General features: G+C 38.2%; 2 protein-coding genes across 5 annotated transcripts in view; one reads left to right on the top strand and one right to left on the bottom strand.

The window, feature by feature from the left end:
- The window catches only part of ptpn11b (protein tyrosine phosphatase non-receptor type 11b), a 28,044-nt gene extending 13,957 nt beyond the window's left edge, over positions 1-14,087 (top strand). For all 3 annotated transcript variants that reach the window (XM_079588376.1, XM_079588378.1, XM_079588377.1), the window contains exons 3-16: positions 4,722-4,916; positions 5,698-5,890; positions 5,983-6,099; positions 6,428-6,541; positions 6,896-6,992; positions 7,104-7,183; positions 7,317-7,472; positions 7,695-7,826; positions 8,028-8,182; positions 8,342-8,409; positions 8,495-8,646; positions 9,359-9,459; positions 9,805-9,919; positions 11,298-14,087. In XM_079588376.1, the coding sequence (XP_079444502.1) occupies positions 4,722-4,916; positions 5,698-5,890; positions 5,983-6,099; positions 6,428-6,541; positions 6,896-6,992; positions 7,104-7,183; positions 7,317-7,472; positions 7,695-7,826; positions 8,028-8,182; positions 8,342-8,409; positions 8,495-8,646; positions 9,359-9,459; positions 9,805-9,886 (1,642 nt within the window). In that variant the 3' untranslated portion in view covers positions 9,887-9,919; positions 11,298-14,087. The remainder of the gene's footprint in view (positions 1-4,721; positions 4,917-5,697; positions 5,891-5,982; positions 6,100-6,427; positions 6,542-6,895; positions 6,993-7,103; positions 7,184-7,316; positions 7,473-7,694; positions 7,827-8,027; positions 8,183-8,341; positions 8,410-8,494; positions 8,647-9,358; positions 9,460-9,804; positions 9,920-11,297) is intronic.
- Positions 14,088-14,938: 851 nt separating this feature from the next.
- Positions 14,939-18,771, bottom strand: rnf223 (ring finger protein 223). Of its 2 annotated transcripts, XM_079588380.1 has the most exons (3): positions 18,514-18,747; positions 16,821-16,924; positions 14,939-15,872 (listed from the first exon to the last, which is right to left on the bottom strand). In XM_079588380.1, the coding sequence occupies exon 3, from the start codon at positions 15,826-15,828 to the stop codon at positions 15,175-15,177; it is 654 nt and encodes a 217-aa protein (XP_079444506.1). In that variant the 5' UTR covers positions 15,829-15,872; positions 16,821-16,924; positions 18,514-18,747; the 3' UTR covers positions 14,939-15,174. The 2 variants fall into 2 exon arrangements, with proteins under 2 accessions (XP_079444506.1, XP_079444505.1); XM_079588379.1 differs by lacking the exon at positions 16,821-16,924 and having other exon boundaries at positions 18,514-18,771.
- Between the last annotated feature and the right edge of the window lie 2,162 nt (positions 18,772-20,933).

Genomic DNA, 20,933 nt, shown 5'->3' with positions numbered 1-20,933 from the left:
CTCACGTCAGGGTCCTGATTACCCTGTCGAGATGTAGCCTATTTATGATAAGTCATGATATTTGTGAATATCACAAATACAAAGTTCTGTCATGAAAGTATATGGCACAGGCTTGATGGGTCCTTAACTCAATCTGTTGCAATCACATCATTCTCTGTAGGGCACAGCTGATTGGTTCTTGTTGTATCAGTAGCCAATGAGCTCGCTGCTCAACCATCAAACACTTGGTCAGCATTTGCTGTAGCAGTTCAGCACACTTTCAGAAACCCTCCATCTTCCCCAGCTCCACCTGTATATATTAGATTTGCTACGGGTAATTCATGTATGCTATATTGTACAGCAGCAGCATGCTTACTTGCTCACCGCAGAGTGTTGTGTATGTATAGACCTTATGTAGCCCCGCCCCTTTTCAGCGCTGCGCTCGTTGTCTTTTTGTCTTCCGGTTTGTATTTCACAGCGTTCTTGCGTATTTATGAATGAACGGCTCGTTTTAAAATCTTCCCGGTCTACTGACAATCCTCGTGATAACTTTCGTTATCTTTACAATAAGTAAATCCACTTCACCAGCTAATTACTCCTGGACAGCGATGCCATATACAGAGCTACCGCACAAACGTAAGTTCAAAGACAATATTCTAAAAATGGCTGCGCGCTTGTTTCTCTGGCGCATAAGGTCTATTGACAATAGCAAGTCCTGTACTTGCTCTGCAGCAGCAGCAATAGCAGCCGTGTAGCACATCTATTCCATTAAGACAAAACATATCAACATTGTCATGTCCATTACCATGCTAAACACTCTGAGAGTTGTCATGATAGAAATATCATGACTAATGTAGACCCAGTAAAACAAATAAATAAATAAATAACATAATTTCAAATAATATTTAATTGCAAGTCTCTAGTGTGCACATTTGGCACCGTTGTAGCCTACTGTGGCTGCCGTCGCATCATCCAAGTGGATGCTCACACTGGTGGTGGCTGAGGAGAGACCCCCTGATATGATTGTAAAGCACTTTGGGGTGTACATAGTACACAAGAAAGCGCTATATAAATGCCTCATTCTATTCTTCTATTCTATTTGAAGATAAAGAAGCACGGAATTGACCAAATGCATCAATACAAGAGTTACTCAGACATCAGCAAGTCTCACTGCCGTTCTGCCTCTCAGGCCTAATGTACGCAGATGAGACCTTAATTACAAAGTTATGAGGGAAAGTCTTCTTTTAAAATGCATTATTAGATAAAGGAAGGAGTTATTTGGCCAAATGGACACCTAGGGACTTCAATGCATTATGTTCCCCTACTTCTGTTTCTCTTATCTGTCTCTCACCATTTTTCCTGGGTGGAAACTATTGCTCAGCGTCCGTCTGCACTATTGTTAACCGTTAAGTTGCAGGCAGAAAGCTGGGAGCCGAGTCAGATGAATGGCTCGCGGCGCTGCAGTGTAACGTATGATGTGTCAGGGCCAGGTGAAATGTGTCAGGAGATGTTTCCTGTCTGCCTGTCATGGCTATCAGGAGCAGGGAACAGGAAGTGACCCTCTAAAACTGTTTTCACATTCACAGGGCATAGTTTGACACTTTACTTTGGGTTAAACTTTCACTATGACTTCTACTGTTGTGACGATCAATCCAGACCCAGTGTGAAGAGAATGAAGTGAAAATTAAGTGAACGTCTGTTTTATAACATTGTTTTGTGTAACCTGAGGCCGACTTGTCGAAGATTGTTCCCCAGCCAAATGTTCATTTCACAATCGACTTTTGGCAAATGCATAGTCTAAACATAATTTAGACAGTCTAATGAGTTGGACTGTTGTAAACAGAACTGTTCAACCCAATCGGACAGCTTGTAAAGACTTAAAGGAATAGTTCACCCATAAAGAAAATGATCCCATAATTGAAATGTACTCGCCCTCAAGCCATAAGTGTATATGACTTTCTTCTTTTAGCCAAATACAATCAGGGTTATATTAAATGAATAATGACTTTGTAATGGCATTGAATAGTGCCCACATTTTTTAAAGCTTCAAAAACCGCATCCAAATGTACATGGCATAAATATTCCAGCTGGCACTATTTTGTATTATTTATTAAAATAGTATTGTTTTATAAATAAAAAATTCCTTTGACAATGGGAATTAATTTATTAATTTAATTAATTTAATTTGTTTTATTTATTTATGACAAGGTGCACTAATATGAAGACAAATGTATTTTGTGTTTATTTAATTTTTATTTTTGTTTAAAAATCGTCCACATAATGTGCCGCCACATGGAATTCTGGGAAAAACATATTATTTTAGGCACCCAACTTCTGTGGAGGGGCTCAATAGCAGCATTGTGTGTCTGTCTTGTTTTCTGCAGAGGCTGGCTTTAGCAGGAAAATCAATGATAAACTCATGCTCGAAGGCTAAATTAGTCAGCAGGGGTCTTTGAATCTGACTGTAGCCACAGCTCTGTCGTTCTACTCTGACTCTGGGCATGATAAAACCTCATGCAAATGATTGAATCACATGCACACATTCAGAACATTTGCATTTGAGTTAAAGGAATCTGACAGGGTGCTCGCAGTCTATGATCAAACAACCAATAAACACACCAGAAGAGCAGCACGTTGACTGTTGCATGGAATATTTTGCAATTAGTGCACTTGATTCATGTGATACCAAAGGAAAATGAACATTGCGTTTCTGCAAATTTGATGTTTATCAAGCTCAGAGGGGACATGAGCATGAGAAGTTTGAGACACCACAGTAATAGTGAGATAGAGTTGTGTTTCGGTATGTTTTGGGGGAAGTGTTTTCACATTACTTTCGTATATATATATATATATATATATATATATATATATATATATATATATATATATATATATATATATATATATATATATATATATATATATATATAGATAGATAGATAGATATAAATGTTTTAAATTTGTTTTCTAATTATAAAATAATTTTATTTGTAGACTTATTATTATAATAAAAAAAACAATAGAAGTGCACAGTATGACTTCATTTAGACGTCCTTCAACGTAGGCAAACTTGTGATAGCATTAGAGCCACAGCGCATGCAGAGACGCTCATCTGCTGCAGTCAGCAGCCATTAGCCCCTCACTGCGGAGACCGTGCGGCTCTGCCTCCTCTCTTACCTCCAGAATGCAATTACACTGTGCAGAGAGCAATTTCATGAGCCAGGCCAGGATAGAGCCATGGATGCCTAGAGAAAGCCAGAGAAATTAAATGGGAGAGGAATCGAGGTCTCATATTAGATTGGTTTCTGTCTTTTTTTTCTTTCTTTTTTTTGTTCGTTTTGTGTGTGTGTGTGTGTGTGTGTGTGTGTGTGTGTGTGTGTGTGTGTGTGTGTGTGTGTGTGTGTGTGTGTGTGTGTGTGTGTGTGTGTGTGTGTGTGTGTGTGTGTGTGTGTGTGTGTGTGTGTGTGTGTGTGTGTGTGTGTGTGTGTGTGTGTGTGTGTGTGTGTGTGTGTGTGTGTGTGTGTGTGTGTGTGTGTGTGTGTGTTTGTGTGTGTGTGTGTGTGTGTTTGAGCTGAATTGCAATAGTCTGCTCACAAAGCGTTAGGTTGTGGTTTTGCGCGTGAGCACAGCTGATTATATCTATGCAGGTGTTCCTCTACTCTTTCCATACTGTGCCATTTAACGCTGCTGTGCAGTTTTTGACAGTTTTGGTGAGAGTATACCTGGAGTCTATTAAGAGTCATTTTCTATTTAGTATAGTCTGTTTAGAACTTTGGTTGCTCCAAAACACTTTGTCCCTCATTTTAACTTCTGAACTTTCATAATGTTTTTTTTTTTTGTCTTTATCTTCATGAAACTGTGTTTCTTTTATTACTACTGTATTTAATTAAAAAGTTGCATATTAAGATTTTCATTACAGAAGATCTTAAGATTAATTGTGAATCGTGATTATTTATTTTAACCGTTTTAACAAGCAAATAAAAGTAAAAGGGTTTTTGCTACAGAAAATCCTACAGAATCATAATCATTTAGAGGCCAAAAATTGCATAACAATTTTGGATTTACATTAAAGATGGATTTCTTAAAATAAATTATAACAATTTAGTATAAGCTGCATATATTATAGCTAAAATGCAATTTTATGATGACTATACAAACATGCGCACATATATTCAAACAAACATAATTATAGAATTAATTCTTGATGCGCACGTGAGCGCCATCAGTGTTTCTCACAGGTTCGCGTTTAAAGTCTGTGTATCAAAAAGTGAAGTGAATCAATCAAAACTAACTTTAGCTGGAAAGTAACATTATTCAAGAACCGCTATAAAGCAAAAACAATCTGTCACCTTAAATTATGCGTTTATCTCTGTAAAGCAGCTTTGAAACAACATTGTTAAAAGCGCTATATAAATAAAGATGACTTGACTTGACTATAAGTTCATAAAGCTTTTGCTGGAAAATGACGGCATAATGTGAAGATTTGCACTGAATATTTTTAGAATGTTCAGCCTAACACTATTACTAATCACTCTCGCTATTTTGGAAAAAACAAACAAATCTCATTTATGTCAGCTAGGTTACTGTACCTTTGTAAGATAGCATTTACCCTGGTGTCAGTTTTCAGTGCCAACCTCCTAACTGTTATCTGTCTTTTCCATCTTTTCCATCCTGTCTGTCATCCCTCATATCCCCACCCCCTGCGTTTTCCCTGTTGTGTCCCATCTGTTTGTTCTGGGCAGGAGGAACGATGAGGTCACCCATATTAAAATCCAGAACTCGGGGGACTATTACGACCTGTACGGAGGGGAGAAATTCGCCACTCTGGCTGAACTGGTCCAGTACTACACCGAGCAGCACGACCTCCTGCGTGAACGCAACGGAGATGTCATCGAGCTGAAGTACCCCCTCAACTGCAAGGATCCCACATCTGAGAGGTACGGCAGCTCCAGATCTACCCTGAGCTCTTAGAGCTCGACAGCAGAAGAAATCCTGCCCCCTAGTGTTCAAACCCTTGAGAGGCTTGATCTGTGCAAAGGAAGAGTAGCGTGATGGTGGTTTGTTTGTCAGCTCTAGATTGTGCTTATCTTGATTTCATGACTAACAGTTTGTTTTACCACTGAAGAACAGGCCCTTCCTTCATTCTGTTTATGTTTGACGTTTGTGTTTGAGGTCCAGTCTCATTTTAGAGTCTAGCGTACTTTTTAACTTCCTGCACCTTGGTTTGGTGTTTATATGCCGTCTATATGGTGCAACGTCCTCTAGGTTGTGAAATCAAAGTGAAATATGTATATACATTAAACATTGAAAAACATATTTGCATTCAAAGGTTATATTTGGCTCGTTTTTGTGGTTTTTCCAGCTTGTGAGCGAACGCCTCCCACACATATCCTCATATCATAACAACTCTCACCGTCTTTACATTCGCAAGAACATTTTCCGACCACAAAATATAGTCTGCACTATAGTTTCTATAGTGAAAGTTGGAAATGTGCACGGTTCTGCGGGACAATTAAAAAGTAGGCGTGTCAAGGCAAACATTATTAATCCCTTATGTTACAATGAGAAGGTTTGCATATGACATTGCAGAAAACATGTGTTTGCTGTGTGTTTACATTATTTTTTTCCGTCAAATGTATTTTTCAGAAACACATAATCCATTTAGAAGGCACATTACGTGTATTTCTGTGCTTCATTGTTGTGTTTTGCATGTCTCAGGTGGTATCATGGGCATCTTTCGGGGAGAGATGCTGAAAAGCTCCTTACGGAGAAGGGTAAATCCGGCAGCTTCCTGGTGAGAGAGAGTCAGAGTAAACCGGGAGACTTTGTGCTTTCCGTCCTCACTAATGAAGAAAAGCATGAAAACGTAGACCGCAAGACTAAAGTCACCCATGTCATGATCCGTTATCAGGTAAAAATGCAGTAAAAATTTCACCATTTTCTCAAGAAAAGAAAAATCTGTTTGTTTTTTTAAAAGAGAGGCTGGTTTGTTCTCTTTACCAGGATGGGAAATATGATGTAGGAGGAGGGGAGAGGTTTGACACTTTAGCAGATTTAGTGGAGCATTATAAGAAAAACCCCATGGTGGAGAAGAGTGGGATTGTTGTGCACCTTAAACAGGTGAGTAAATTAAACCACGCCTGAAAGAAAATCACAAATTTACTGTATTTTTGATCAAATAAATGCATAAGAGACTTTTTTCAAAAGCAATAAAAACCCTACCTACCCCAAACTTTTAAACGGTAGTGTAAATGCATACTGTATTGTTTGTATACTGGATCATTTGAGACCTAACAAACCAAATTTCTGTATTAACATTTTGTTTTAAATGTTTAGCTGTGTTTGTGCTGTATTTCTTTTAATTAAACGCCACTTTTTTTATCCTTTTATCCATATTTTATATATATATATATTTATATATATATTGTTCTTTCTTTATATGTTCAAGCCATTTAATGCCACAAGGATAAATGCAGCAAACATTGAAAACCGGGTACGGGAATTAAATAAAGTAGCTGACAACTCAGAGAAACCCAAGCAAGGCTTCTGGGAAGAATTTGAGGTATTTCTGTCCATATTCATTTGTCTACTCATATTTTCTGTTCATCATAGGATGTGGTGATTCAGTCCAGCTTTTGTTTGAGAGAACTTTCCGCTGTAATACACTCATTAAACCTCAGAGGACTGTTTGATATGAGAGCTGTTTATAAAAAGACTCTCTGCTTGCTGACCTCTTAAACTGCAGTTCCTGTTTGGCGGTAACTGTCCAGATAAATGGGACATTCCTGCAGGGGGTGCTGACTTAACATAACATCTCATTACACAGCAAAGTTAGAATGAATACTTTTCAAGGGTTCATTGCTTGAAGCCACATGTCATCCCAGCTTTCTTTATCTTGTCCCCTGTTGTCCTGTAGGTTTTACAGCAGCAAGAATGTAAACTCCTTTACCCCAGGAAAGAGGGGCAGAGACCAGAAAATAAAAACAAGAACAGATATAAGAACATACTACCATGTGAGTAAAGGTGTTTTTCAGGTTTCATAATGGACAGACACATTTCATAATTCAATGGTAGAGCAAGCGTTAATCTCCAGGACTCTTTGGTCGTCATTTTCTCTGTTGCAGTTGACACCACTCGAGTGCAGATCAAGGAGGTGGATTCTGATGCGCTAGGCTCCGATTACATCAATGCTAACTATATCCGAGTAAGCCGGGTCACTCATAATGCTTGCATGTCAATCTTAATGTCAAGCTTTTTCTGGGTTACTGGAACTGTGATCAATATTTTGCATGTTCTTTATCATTCTGAGTGTCGTCCTCATTGATTTTTTTGTTTAGAGCATGAATGAAGAAGGTTGTCATATGGATGACGGTAAAGTGTTCATCGCCACTCAGGGTTGCCTTCAGAACACCGTCCTAGACTTCTGGAAAATGGTGTATCAGGAAAACACTCATGTTATTGTCATGACAACCAAGGAGATGGAGAGAGGACGGGTGAGATGCAGCCCTGGATGAACCAATGTTTTGTAGGATTTCCTCTGAAATTATATAAAATGTACACAGTTAATCATGACTACTACATGTTTAAAAAAAATGCTTAATTTAAGAACTTTAGTAATCCATTTAAAAATATTTTCATTTAAAAACATCACTAATGTATTGAAATGTGCAACATGGATTATATTTTGGAACTGAAAACTTCAATTCTATCTATAGAATAAGTGTGTGCGGTACTGGCCGGACTTAAATTCAACAAAGGAGTTTGGGAAGGTGTGTGTGAAGAACATTGAGGAACACACAGCACAGGACTACATTCGGCGAGAGCTTGAAGTCACACGTCTAGACAGGGTAAGAGCACCGTGATGACAGTTGAGATGACGCTACCAGAGGGCAGGCGTGACTTTTGACCTTTTTGTTTACAGTAGCAGCTTAGAGAGAACCTTCTAACTCACTTTAGTGACTTTAAACATGTATTACATTACATTTTTGTAGCCTTTTTTTTTCTTTGATAATAATGTCATGTAATTTTTGTTTATCTATGGTTTATAGAGAGAGCCTCCCAGGTGTGTCTGGCACTATCAGTACCTGAGCTGGCCGGATCACGGTGTTCCCAATGAACCAGGAGGAGTCTTGAGCTTCCTGGAGCAAGTGAACAGAACCCAGAGCGCCATTCCAGAGAGTGGACCGATAGTGGTTCACTGCAGGTACTGCACACCTCACTCAGCTCCACAAGATCAATGTAGAGTGTTATAATGATAAAGAATGACTGTACTGAATTGCTTGTATTATTCATTTGAAAATACAAGGTTTTCCCTCATTGTGTGGTCCGTAATCTAAACTTCCATTTGTCACTGTCATTCTAGTGCAGGGATTGGAAGAACAGGCACAATTATTGTGATTGACATCCTTATCGACATCATAAACAGACAAGGTAACTGTTTCATACAAAATGATCTCTGTTATGAATTGTATGCCTCTCGATGATAAAATATAACACAACTGAACGGACTGTTCAGGTTTGGACTGTGACATTGACATCCCAAAGACCATTCAGAGAGTGCGCCAGCAACGATCCGGTATGGTTCAGACCGAGGCCCAGTACAAGTTCATCTACATGGCTGTTCAGCAATACATTGACACCGCTCAGAAGAGACTGGAAGAGGAGCAGGTACTTGAACACTTCTTTTCAACTAATGCTACTGTGACATATTCTCTGATGGAATGATTTCTTCTTTTGGGCCCTGATTACACCTGGTGTTAAGATGCGTTTTGGTCGATCGGATCACAAGTGGACAACGCTAAATACAGGTGTAAACAGGGTCTAAAACGTTTTGAGCTTGTCCACTTTCGACCACTTCAAGAGGTAGTCGAAAACGCATTTGACTGGATTGCTTTGCTAGTGTAAACGCTCATGTGGTCGAATGTGCTCATACAGCTGCAAAAGACCGGCTACTCTCACATCAAGGGAAGCGGGACAGGATTTAAACCTAGTCGCAAACCCAAGTTTGATTTGAAGACAAAAAACAATGTTCTCTCACCATTCAGAAATCATTCTAATATAATGATTTAGTGTTCAATTATCAATGTTGAAAATAGTTGTGCTGCTTAATATTTTTGTGGAAACCATGATAAAAGTCAAGATTCTACTGTATGTTGAATAGAAAGTTCAAAAGAACAACAGTGTATATCGTTACGTTATCCACACAATTGCCATATCCAATAATTGCACATTATTATTATTATTTTTTATTTTATTTTTTTTAAGAAACTGAATGCATTAACATGTTAACTACAAAGAATTAAAATATTTGGCATCCCTTATTTTATCAAATTAAATGTGTGAGTTTGATATTCCTTGTTTTGTTTATTTACCTTTTTAGAGGAATAAAACGAAGGAGAGAGAATACTCTAACATCAAGTACCCACAGATGTCAAATGCCAGAGCCAAGCCAAACATGAGCTCGTCTCGCTCTTCATCTGTGTAAGTGCTGATTTCCTGTTCTGCACACAAACACACTATATTTGAAAAATATGGCCCACACGGTGTTGTCACTGTTTCTTTAGGTAAACTGTACTATCTCCCACACTTCCTCAATTCTAAGTATTTGTTCCTAAGTGAATCATTTTCCGTCAAAAGGGTTCTGACGCTGTTGTGAGTCAGTTGTTCTAGAACAATAAACACAATATGCGACTTTCAGACAGCTCATCAAATCATAAAATGTGTTTTTAACTGTCAGTTTCCATTTAGTAATTTTTTATCTCTATAATAGATGTGTTTTCGTTCCTCTTTGTTTTAGTAACACACGTCTTTTCAACTCTTCCACAGAATGAACGATGACTCCGGAGTGTATGAGAATTTGAACATCAAAAATCCAAAGGGCTCCACCAGCAGCAACACCAGGAGATAAGCCATGTGGGCTGCTGTCTCAGGGACTCTGGGAGTATGTTTTTCCACCCTCGCTCTCACAGTGTTACACATTGCTGCAGCCATTTGTGAACACACACACACACAAATATGAATGCACACACCTGCATCAAGGCTGTTGAAGTAGAGAGACGAGTAGGAGAAAGACAGTAAGGAACCAGTGGGGGTGAGAATTGTGTCTTTGTTGCAGCACACCAGAATAAAAAGTATAATCTTACAGAATGGCAATGTTTGCCAAATGGCTTTGAAAATAACATCATACTTCAAAGAATATGCACAGCAACTGATGTTTTCAAAGGTTAGCAACTGTACTTAGTATGCTTTCTAAATACCTACTGTATAAATGAATAAATATATAACATGAAATCTAAATAATAATAATATCATAAAATAATAGTAAAACACATTTTATTAAAAATAACAATAATCATTTCTTGTTTTATCTTAAGATTTCTATTTAATATAAATTATTTCAAATTTTGATTGATTAAAATATATCATGATTTCCGAAAAAATATTAAGCAGCACAAGATGTTTTGAACATCGATATTAAATAACTAAATCGACATATTAGAATGATTTCTAAATGATCATGTGACATCCTGAAAATTCAGCTTTGCCATCACAAGATTAAATTACATTTTAAAATATGTTCAAATAGAAAACAGTTATTTTAAATTGTAATAATTTTTCACATAATTTATGTTTTTACTGTATTTTTGTTTTGTTTTTGGTGAGCATAAAAGACTTCTTTCAGAAACATTAAAAAATCTTACCGACTTCTGACCAGTAGTGTATGTTGATTTACTTTTTATTACCGATGACTGTTTATATATATAAAAAAAGTATTGATTTAATAGATTTTAACATTGGTCTTCTAAATCACATAATTCATAGGATTAGGAATGATGTATTATATTAAAGTTATCTATGACTTTCACACTGACAGCCAAAATCCAAATATAGACGTATCTGACTGAAATCTGTTTATTTATAGACTTAACAACACAAACCGACCCAAGTCACATCCATATGTGGTTTTGTGTTTCAGTTAAAAAAAATTTTTTTTCTAAATATGAATGTTACATTCATTATGATTGTTACATCACACAAATATTTTTTTGTCTTTCAGAATGTGGCACATTTTACTCTAGATAAAGGGGGACACAATATTTAAAGTAGGGATATATCAATAAAATGTACATTTTTCCTTTTTCTCTTTCTACACTGACAGCTTGGCTCTCTCTCAGCCTTTGTAGAAGAAAGTCATTTGACATCCTGCTGACGCCTACTTCATTACTATAGCAACCAGTGTACTGTAGATACACCAGTGTGAAAGTAACACAACTGTTAAAACAATGCATCCCTAAACATTCTGGTCTTTTGCTTTGCAGTTCCAGCAGAGGTGCTGTGTAGAAGCACCTGATCATGGAACGGCACTGAGAGGGGGGGGGGGGCAAGCAGCGCCTACGCTGAGGTGACACCGCCCAGCCGCTCGGCTGGAGATTCCACGACATCTCCAACAGCTCCTCTCTTCATTTCCTGACTGACTACGTCTGAGAAACTCACACTCCAAAACCAAGTGCCTGATTTGCAGCCGAAATTGTTCCGGCAAAGGACGTGTGACTTGGTGCTTTCGCTCCCCCCTTCTAGTCTAACAAGCCTACACTGCACTAAGCTACATGATGGTTTGATTATGTGTGAAATAAATTTGAAAATGAATATTTACACTCAGTGACATAACTTTGGATGAAGCTACGCTCTTTCCATGCTGTCTACGGCTGTTTCCAGACCTTGCTTTGTCTACTGGATGTCGTCTACTGTAACCAAAGAACTCTGATATATATCTCTCAGTTTCTCACAAGCAGTGGCCATTTGCGCTCTGCTGAGTGATGCTTGCGGCACGGTGATGTAAGAAGAAGAGAGGTACACCGTCTGGCCTAAATAATCCCTCTTTACTTTTCAGAGGATATGAGAGGTGATTGGTCAAAGTTCGACCAATGAATTGGATACTCTATGTAAGTAGGTGTTTTAAATGGACTGATTTGGTACAGTGTGGTTGAAACTATACAGTATGTGCCAATTAGCAGCCTGTACATCATATATTTGTGAAAGCTTCTGCTTTAAAGCTGTTTTTATTGAGCATTACCTCCAGGCTAATGAACAGTCAGAGGGAGACAAGTGCTACTGTCAATCAAAGGCTTATCAACCAATCAGGCTGCCTCTTCATCAGCGGGCTCCTCCTTCTATGTGTTGACTTTCTTGTTCTGAATACATCAGGTGAGCCTTTATTAGATTAGTTTTGTTTGTTTGTTTGTTAAAAATTGTTTTATTTGCAACTATGATTCCTTTAGAGCAGTTTTATCTTTTGTTGTGATATTTGTGAATGTGATCATGAAATCTAGGCCTGGCATTTTTGAATATAATGCATTTCTCTTATTTTTTTTTACTATGTTATTTTCCTCAGAGGAGACACATTAAGCTCTTTTATCACATATAAACAGGGTATGTGTGTATTTCGGTGTTATAAATAGCCCGATAAAGCTCTTTACTTCGTAGTGGGTTGTGATTGCACTGAGGACGCCTTTGAATGAAATAACGTAAAATGAAAAACGTGGTATTACTAAAGATCACATCAGGCCGAGCCGTTGACGTGAACTGGATTTCGGTGGAGACTTCAGCTAAAAATGAGGCAGGCCAGATGGCCCTCAGCTAAGATTAAAGAATAGATTTGTGTAGGGCGAAAAAAAGTAATTTAAAAGATGGCTGTAATCCAGACGTGGCTATTATTGGGTGAGGTCAGCAGTGATGTCATAAGATGTTATATATACACAGAACCGTTCAAAATTTTAAGGTCAGTAAGATTTTTTTTTATTAGGGCACGAGGACCCTATTGGATTTGCTCCGTTTAATAATTTTTTTTATTTTAAAGAAATTAATACTCTTTTTCAGCAAGGATAAGTTTCCACAATAGCACAAACGTTTTCAACATGGATGCTATTAATAATAAATCTTTCTTGAGCAATTTTTCTGAAGGATCATGTGACACTAAAGACTGGAGTAATGATGCTGAAAACTCTGCTTTGACTTCACAATAAATAAATAACATTTTAAAATATGTTAAAATAGAAAAGTTATTTCAATTGTAATAATATCTCACAATAGTTGTTTTTGATTATATAAATGCAGCATTGGTGAGCATAAGAGACTTCTTCTTCAACATAAAAATGGTAGTGTGCATGTTGGCTTAGATAAAGCGGGACATGATGAATGATTAATCACGGCGTCTGACTGTGAAAGGTCACATGAGGGGATCTGTGATGTCATGAGCTGTAGAGATGCCGTGCGTGTTTGAGAGAGGCCAGGGTCTGCTTTTTTTTGCACTTGGAAGGATAAAATGTTTGGGTTTTTTACTAGAGAACCAGTTTGTTAGACCTTCTGGGAAGTAAAAGCAATGTCACTGCATATGATAATCATTGTCCTTGGAATGACTGACTGATTGTGATTTATGCACCTGATCATGTGAGAGCAATGTGCTACTGGCATCTGAACGCTTGGAAGCGGTTCATTTGCTGTTAAGAGTTGTTTTATTTTTTTGCTTCTGTGAAAATGGGTAAAAGGTCAAAAATAGAGTGACATATTAAGACTTGAACTGCTGAAAGGTATAGTGTCCATGGCTGCCAGAATGTCCTTTTGTTCGGAGGTATATATAATGAATATCTGTTGATTTTGACATCAGTGTAGTGTTTTGCGTTATATTTTTTTGGTCAATTATTTGTTGTAAATTATACATTTCACTTGTTTGTTAATACAGTGATGGAAATATTCAAAGCTGTTTAGCATATTGTTTTAGAATGATTTGTTAACATTTATTATTATTATACATCAACAGTTATAAAACTCTCTGCTCGCTTTATAACAATTTTGAAGTCTTCTCTTTAAATTTACTTGAATACTATGTTGGTGGGTTGTTGTTTTTTAAATCTCAGTTGGTGATCAGTAGGTTTGATCTGAATCGTGTTGTGCTGACTGTCCTTGTGTGGTAAAGACTGTGTCCCCTCTTGCACTGGTTCAGCCTAAAATGCCTTTTGCCCTGGAAAATACAGCTGATGTATTGACTTGCATCTCAAATGAGAATACCAGATTAGTTATTGAATAATAAAGCATACACTGGGAACTTTCAACTAGTTGTCTGACTCATTTCACCTTACAAACAGCTTATATTTCCTTTCCTCTTTATAATTTCCTTCTCTCTTTAGGGTTTAATAATGAATAACTTGACATCTCGTTTCTCATGAAAACACCTGGAAGTAGGAAGCTAATAATTCATCCCTACAAAACACACACACACGGTGGAGCAGTTTACACGGGTGTGGGTGTGGGTGTGAATGTGTTCACAGGACACGTTGCTGTAGGGCTTAGGTTTCAAACGGTTATTCTTTTGAGGCGTGTTCGTTTAACCGTCCCAAAGCAGGAAGTGATAAATTAGGGCCACGTGAATCTGTTTGCTTTTTCTTTCTTTTGTCAAGTGTTATCAGTGATATCATGTATATTGTACCTATTAAGTTTTGAAAACATTCAATGACACTATTCCTTGAGCTTCCTTGTGCCGTTTGCAGCAACAGTTATTTTTTATTTATTTTTTAAACAAAATACATTTCATGGAATGGAATACAATGAAATAAAATATACAAATGTACAAGTAGCAAATATTCCGTTTTCTTTGGATTACGTTCACATTTTCCGCCACTTGTTGAAGATTTCTGGGCAAAATACAGTCTTTTCAATAGAAATCCGTGCGAACGGGAGTTTTTCTGTGAGGAAGAAAGATTTCCCCATGCAGATTTCACTCGTGTTCATGTTGGTCACGTAATAGAATAGAAATAGAAAGCTGCTTGCTTGCTTTGAAAGTGACTTCTGTGTGAGCAGTGCTTCATGTATCGCTACAGGCTACACTATTGACAAAGGACCTTTTTTCTTTACTCTGTTTAACAGTGGCTTAATTCTTTTGACTCTTTTTGCAGTTGTTTAAAAAAAAAAATGTGATCAATGTAGGCTGACATTTAAACATCAGTCAGTTTTACCAACATTGTTCTATAAGATATAATAATGATACTGATGCAGTTCCTCAGTCTTTACTGCAGCATTGCTGTTTGTTGTAAGTTAACTCCTTTAGCACCCAACAGGCTTGGCAAGGACGTATGGAGGTAAACGGACACCAATCAACCTGGTTTTGCAAGTCTGACATCAATCTAGACATGTATGTCTCACTTATGTTACTAATGTGTGTGTGGTAGTAGAAGCTGTAGTAGTAGTAGGCATCTGTAGGTTATGGGACGAACAACGCACGGAGCCCGTCGAGACGATGCACTGCAAGGGCCACAAAATTATCCCTAGCAGCAACACCATGAGGAATATAAAGAGCAGCAAACGCTTCCAGTCCATCAACCGTTCCAGAAGCCCAAGTCGCGGTCGAGTTTGGGAAGAAGATACGCCACTTTGACCACTGGCCCCAATATCGATGCAGATGCAGAACGCTGGCAGGCCTGGCATGTCGATTGGCCGCTGGTAGCACAACCTCTCCCCGTCCAGCCATACGGGCTCTTCCTGCTGCTGGTTGGCGGGCAGGCGACACAGCACCTCCTGGCTGGTGGTCAAAGCTGGAGGCCCCCTTTTTGGGATGGTAGTGGGGTGGCGGCAGAAGGGGCAGGAGATTTTAGAGTTTTGAGGGTCCAAGGAGGTAGCCATGATGCGGGAAATGCACTCAAGGCAGAAGGTGTGAGTGCAGTCCAGCTGTTTGGGCGTTTTGAAGACATTGTCATAAGTGTTGAAGCAGATGGAGCACTCGGGATGAGAGCTCACCTTCTCCAGGTCAGTTTCCAGCAGGACCCCCTGGGTGTGCCACACCACTGAGCTCGGCTCCATCTCACCGGAGGATGGTCTTCCACCTTCTTCCTTGTGCAGATTCACTAGAACAAGCAAGACAGACATCGAAAAGTCACCTCTAGGTTCATTGTATAGGCTTGAGAGCAAAACTAGGTCACAGCTTATGAAGTAAACATTTACCACCAGGTGATTTATGATGGTTTGTGTATGGACAACACTGAGAATACAGTTGTATGGACATGACTGTGCAAACAGAAAGGGTACACAGAACAGGCCTGAGCAAGAAGACGGTTCAAAGTAAACACCATGCCTTTGTCTGACTCTTTGCCCTTTAACCGAATTAACTGTGACTTTGAGTTGGTCAAGGGCTAGTTACTGTGCATACATACAAATAGTAGTGCATTGTTTTGCTGCCCACCTGGATTACCTTGTTTTATACTATATATATGCTCACACAAATAAAGGTTCTTCAGTGGTTCTTCCTTTTAATTGGGGGTTTTGAACTGTTATACAAATTTTAGGAGATTATCTGTCCTCATTTCCTTTGCTTTTACTCAGATTAGTATAATAGCTTCTGGGTTGATACACAAGTACATGGTGTTTTCTAGAGATGTGTACAAAAAAAGTTCTTCAAAACATTCTTCAATGGTTATTTATGTTCAGCAAAGAGTCATCCCCTTATCAAGAACCATTTTCACTCATTTATAGGGTTCTTTAGTCGCTGTATGCTTCTTTTGGAGGTTCTTCAGATCAACTATTTTTTTGTGGGTTCTTTTAAAGCACAACTTTCTGAAGAACATAGAATACATTTTTCTAATACTGTTTTTCAATAGTTTTTTTAGTTCACGAATTAGAAAAATTGTCACTAAATGAGGTTTTTTAAATTTTATTAAAAAATGTCTTGGTTTCCTGAAGAATAAAACGTTCTGTGGCATTAGGCTGTAAAAAAAAGTGTTCTAATTATGATCCATTTTTAAGAGTGTACATAAAGTTTAGTAAAGGTCAAGACCACTTGAAATACCCATGCTTACAGTGACTGCTTTGTTGTCCTTGTTTCTGCCAACGTCAGCACCACTGTCCTTCAGAAACCCTTTCAGCGCACTAAGGCTCTCTAAAAGTCATCGCTCCACTGGGCCTGGCATTAGGAGATGAGGAGAATTTTATCAACAAGGTGACTCTACAGCTCACTACATTGTATAATACACAGAAGTATTTCTCAGAGCCCATCCTCAGCTAAATAACATCTGCATCTAATCTAGCCTCTCTTTTAAGTGGTTTTGTTCCTGCACAGGTTCAGGCTGGGGTTTGGTTGAGAGCAGATGGTCTGTTCACAAGCCCTTCAGCGCAGTCCCGTGCATGTGTGTGTGTGTGTGTTTCTTTCTCCATCACTGCACTGCACAAAGCTCCTGTTTGTTCTCCATTATATTGGTGTGGCTTTGGCATTCCTGGAGAACAGGCCGGTGCCCAGGCAGCCAGTCTCTCAGCACGGTGTAAAACCCCTTTAGGCTCAGAGCACCTGCGGTCCCAGTCCTTTCTATCTTCTGTCACGATCTAACTGTTTGACCGCCATTAGTGCACGTGTTCATCGTTACTCATTAACTCAACCGCCACCGTTATTCCCCGGGCAAAACACAGTAAGGGTTGACAATGTTCTTGACCTGATTCTCCGTCTCTGTGTGCGTGATGCTTGAACTTTCACATGACACCCTCACATCTACAGACTCTCTGTTTGAAAACACCAGCCAGGCCCATTAGGAAAGATAAGGAGGGGTTTGAAAGTTTGGTTTTATGTCTAGGCTGCAGCCCAAGGACAAAAGTGCAGTTAGTTAACATTGCAAGCTAATGTCCAGATTATTTCCTTTCATCAGGGAAAGGTCATAAACAGTTTAAGTGAACCCCTATTTATACCCCTACATTTTGGTCTTCCCGATTTCATTTACATAAACGGCTTCATAAGCAGTCTGTCAGTTTATTCAATGTCCACGTCTTGTGTGCATGTCTTTGTTTTTACAGCAAAACTAAATCTCAAATGCATTTTTTAATCTTGTCATCATTGTACTCCGTCTTAAAAACCTTAAACAGACACAAACTGTAAACTAAATATTATATATATATATATATATATTATTATTTTTTTTTTTACATGTATCTTTATTTGTTGATACCGGATATTTAATTGTTCATGCACATTTCCCCTATATTTATTTTTAGATTATCCTTTGCCATTTAACAATAATTTTTACTTAATCTTTAAACATGCATTAAAATAAATCAAATGCATTAAAATACATTATACATATATATAGTCTGGTTTAAAAATTATCATTTTTTTTTTTTGTATTGTTATGCATGCACTGTATACACTGTCAAAGTTTTATCAGACCTCTGATAACAGTTCTCCACTTTGACTTGCAGTAACTGCACTTTTATCATATCAGTTTTTTCAATCCAACTTCCTCTAAAACTCTTCAAATTTGAAATACCAGCCATACTTCATTCTCAATCCGATCTGAAGTTTGCTTTCAGACATTGCTAGATTATTCAGTCTTTATTGTGTGATTCTAATCTCTCCAGAGTAAAAAAGGTTAGCTCTCCAGGCAGTTAAAGTTAACGTCCCGTTGGGTATTGGCTTTGGCTATACTTCCATTTCCAAACGGCTGTCCCTCTCTAATATCAGCTGAAGCACCGCCACATGTGGCTGACAAACATAGCGCATGTCCTTACCTGTTCTGATGACTTGATCTCTAGTGTTATCCCTGTTCCAGTGATTCCTCTTTTATCTTCTCATCACTTCGCCTCCCTAAGGACACAAATGCATTATCAGCTCTGGAGCTGTCAGCAATCCTCTTGATAATGCAATGTCCTCCCTTTAGGAGTCTGTTAAAAGTGGAGCTGAACGCAGGTGGGCTGCCGATGCCTGCCGAGCTCCTTCTCTGTGTCTCGTGTCCACTCTCACCTGCCTCAATTTATCCACCCTCTTTCAGCACTCGCTATGGAAATGACATTGATAGGCAGGAACAATAACACGGCCTTGAGGGAGTGCCAGAGACGGGGGAGGAGGAGGCTTGGGAAGAAGGAGAGCATATAGTATAACTTTTCTATTCTCTTCATCTGCCCATCCTCTTTTTTTCTTTCTCTCTTGATCAGTCTACCCCAATAATTTCTCATCATGTCACATTATTTTATATATATATATAGTTTGTATTATTTCTTCTAGGATTTGGGGAAATCCCATACTTAACCATGAACATTTCAAGTAGACACTCTTAAGTTAGCATTTTAGCTTCACACATGAGACCATAACCAGCATAAATGCTTCAGAAAGTTTGTCAATAACTTGGGCTGCTCACTAGAATGTATGAAGATATAGTTAGTAGGTAGTTTTTCACGTCGGTCCAGTCAATGGGTGCACAAAAAAGCTACAATATCAGTGCCAGAGCGAACATTGTAGCCTTAGAAAAGGCTAACACACGAATGGTCATCTACACCTAGCCTAAAGCGTCTCATTTTTGTATAGGTTTAGTATCATTGAATCATTGCTAAGATAATCACATTCATGAATTAAGCTTGATTGGGCTTCTTTATTTGAGTCGTATTGTCTTTAAAATGATCTCATGAGTTCTTAACTGGATAGCATTAGATAAACAGTATCGGCTAGACTGTTATAAGGAAGAGATGGAAACATTGATAATGCATCATTAAGCTGTTTGCTGGTTTTATGACATTATAAGATGTTGAGAATACCTGCACATGATGACCCTCTGGTTATAAAGTAGGCCTAGCACAAGCACAAATATCTCTCTATGGCAAAAAGGACTGGTTCAGTTCATGTTTAGTCTGAGATTCCACAGAATTTTGCTTAGAAAAGAAAACCGGGATGAGATAAAACAATACATTCAGTTTGCCCCATAGGAAGCCAGGCAGTTAGTGTGAGATGACAATGATAATCACAATCACATCACAAACATCTCTAAAAGAATAATCAATATAGTAATGTGCTCTTTAAAGCGATTCAACCTGTACAAGTAAACAGACAATGAAAACAAAGTACCTATAGTGAGCCAAACTGATGGTAATCTGTTGATCTAATATAACCTAATCCTCAATAGTCAATATCAAGTCCTCCACTTTCAGACGCTTGTCATTCCTCTGCATCTCATTCCGCAGGAATGTGGAGAATTCATGGCCGATACTTCTCTGAAGGTCTCACATGATCACACAACAATGCTTGCCCAATTGCCCGTGAAACACTGATGGGGCTAAATAAAGGCAGTTCTGACTCTTTAACTTTATATCAGTGATGAATGACATTAACTCCTTATGAGGCAAAGCAAAACAACAACAAAATAAAATCTCCCCTCCCCCTAAGAGTGTTAAGATGTTTTAAATTTAAACCTGCATGTGGATTAATGTGGTTTATTTGTCCAATTATTACCGGTAATTCTATTTCTTTAAAAAATCATTTATTTGCCCTCTCTTTACTATAAATTGATACTGAATAATGTGATACGATGTAGTAGAAAGTCTAAAAATAGCAAAAGAATAGCAATTCTGTATAAATAATATATATATATATATATATATATATATATATATATATATATTATTATTATTATTATTATTTTTTATTGGGTAAATCTGCCCCTTATAGTAATTATTTTCGCAATTAATGACCAAAGTTTGTTATACTAGTTAAATATTTCCCCCGAGGTTTATGGTTACCGGTAAGCTCTCTGTTCTGCCGTGTCTCATGATCCACATAATAATACAGAGTAGGTCAATCTGATAGAGAGAACATTATATGGAGCACAAGTTCACCAGTGTCAACCGAAGATTACAGTACTGGCTGCTTTGTCATGCATGTGAATATGAGTCTAACCAACAAGAGCATGTGGCTCAACAGCTTCAGAGTCAAAGGGGGTGTGTGTGTGTGTGTGTTTGCATGATATTTACTGGAACACATCTTACCTGTATCTTTACTGGAACAATACAACTAACGGCTGTCACCCTACCCCACACTAACCACATAATTTTGGACGCCAATCAAGATTTCTGTTAAGATTCCCTTGATATCCTGACAGCAGAGGACAGGACAGGTACGACTGCTTCTATCATCAGCCAACCAACAGCAAGCCCCGCTGGGA

Source organism: Phoxinus phoxinus (genome assembly GCF_949152265.1).
Source record: "Phoxinus phoxinus genome assembly, chromosome: 18".
NCBI classification, from domain to species: domain Eukaryota; kingdom Metazoa; phylum Chordata; class Actinopteri; order Cypriniformes; family Leuciscidae; genus Phoxinus; species Phoxinus phoxinus.
Note: the sequence above shows the minus strand (reverse complement) of the source record. Positions and strands in the feature narration are given on the sequence as shown.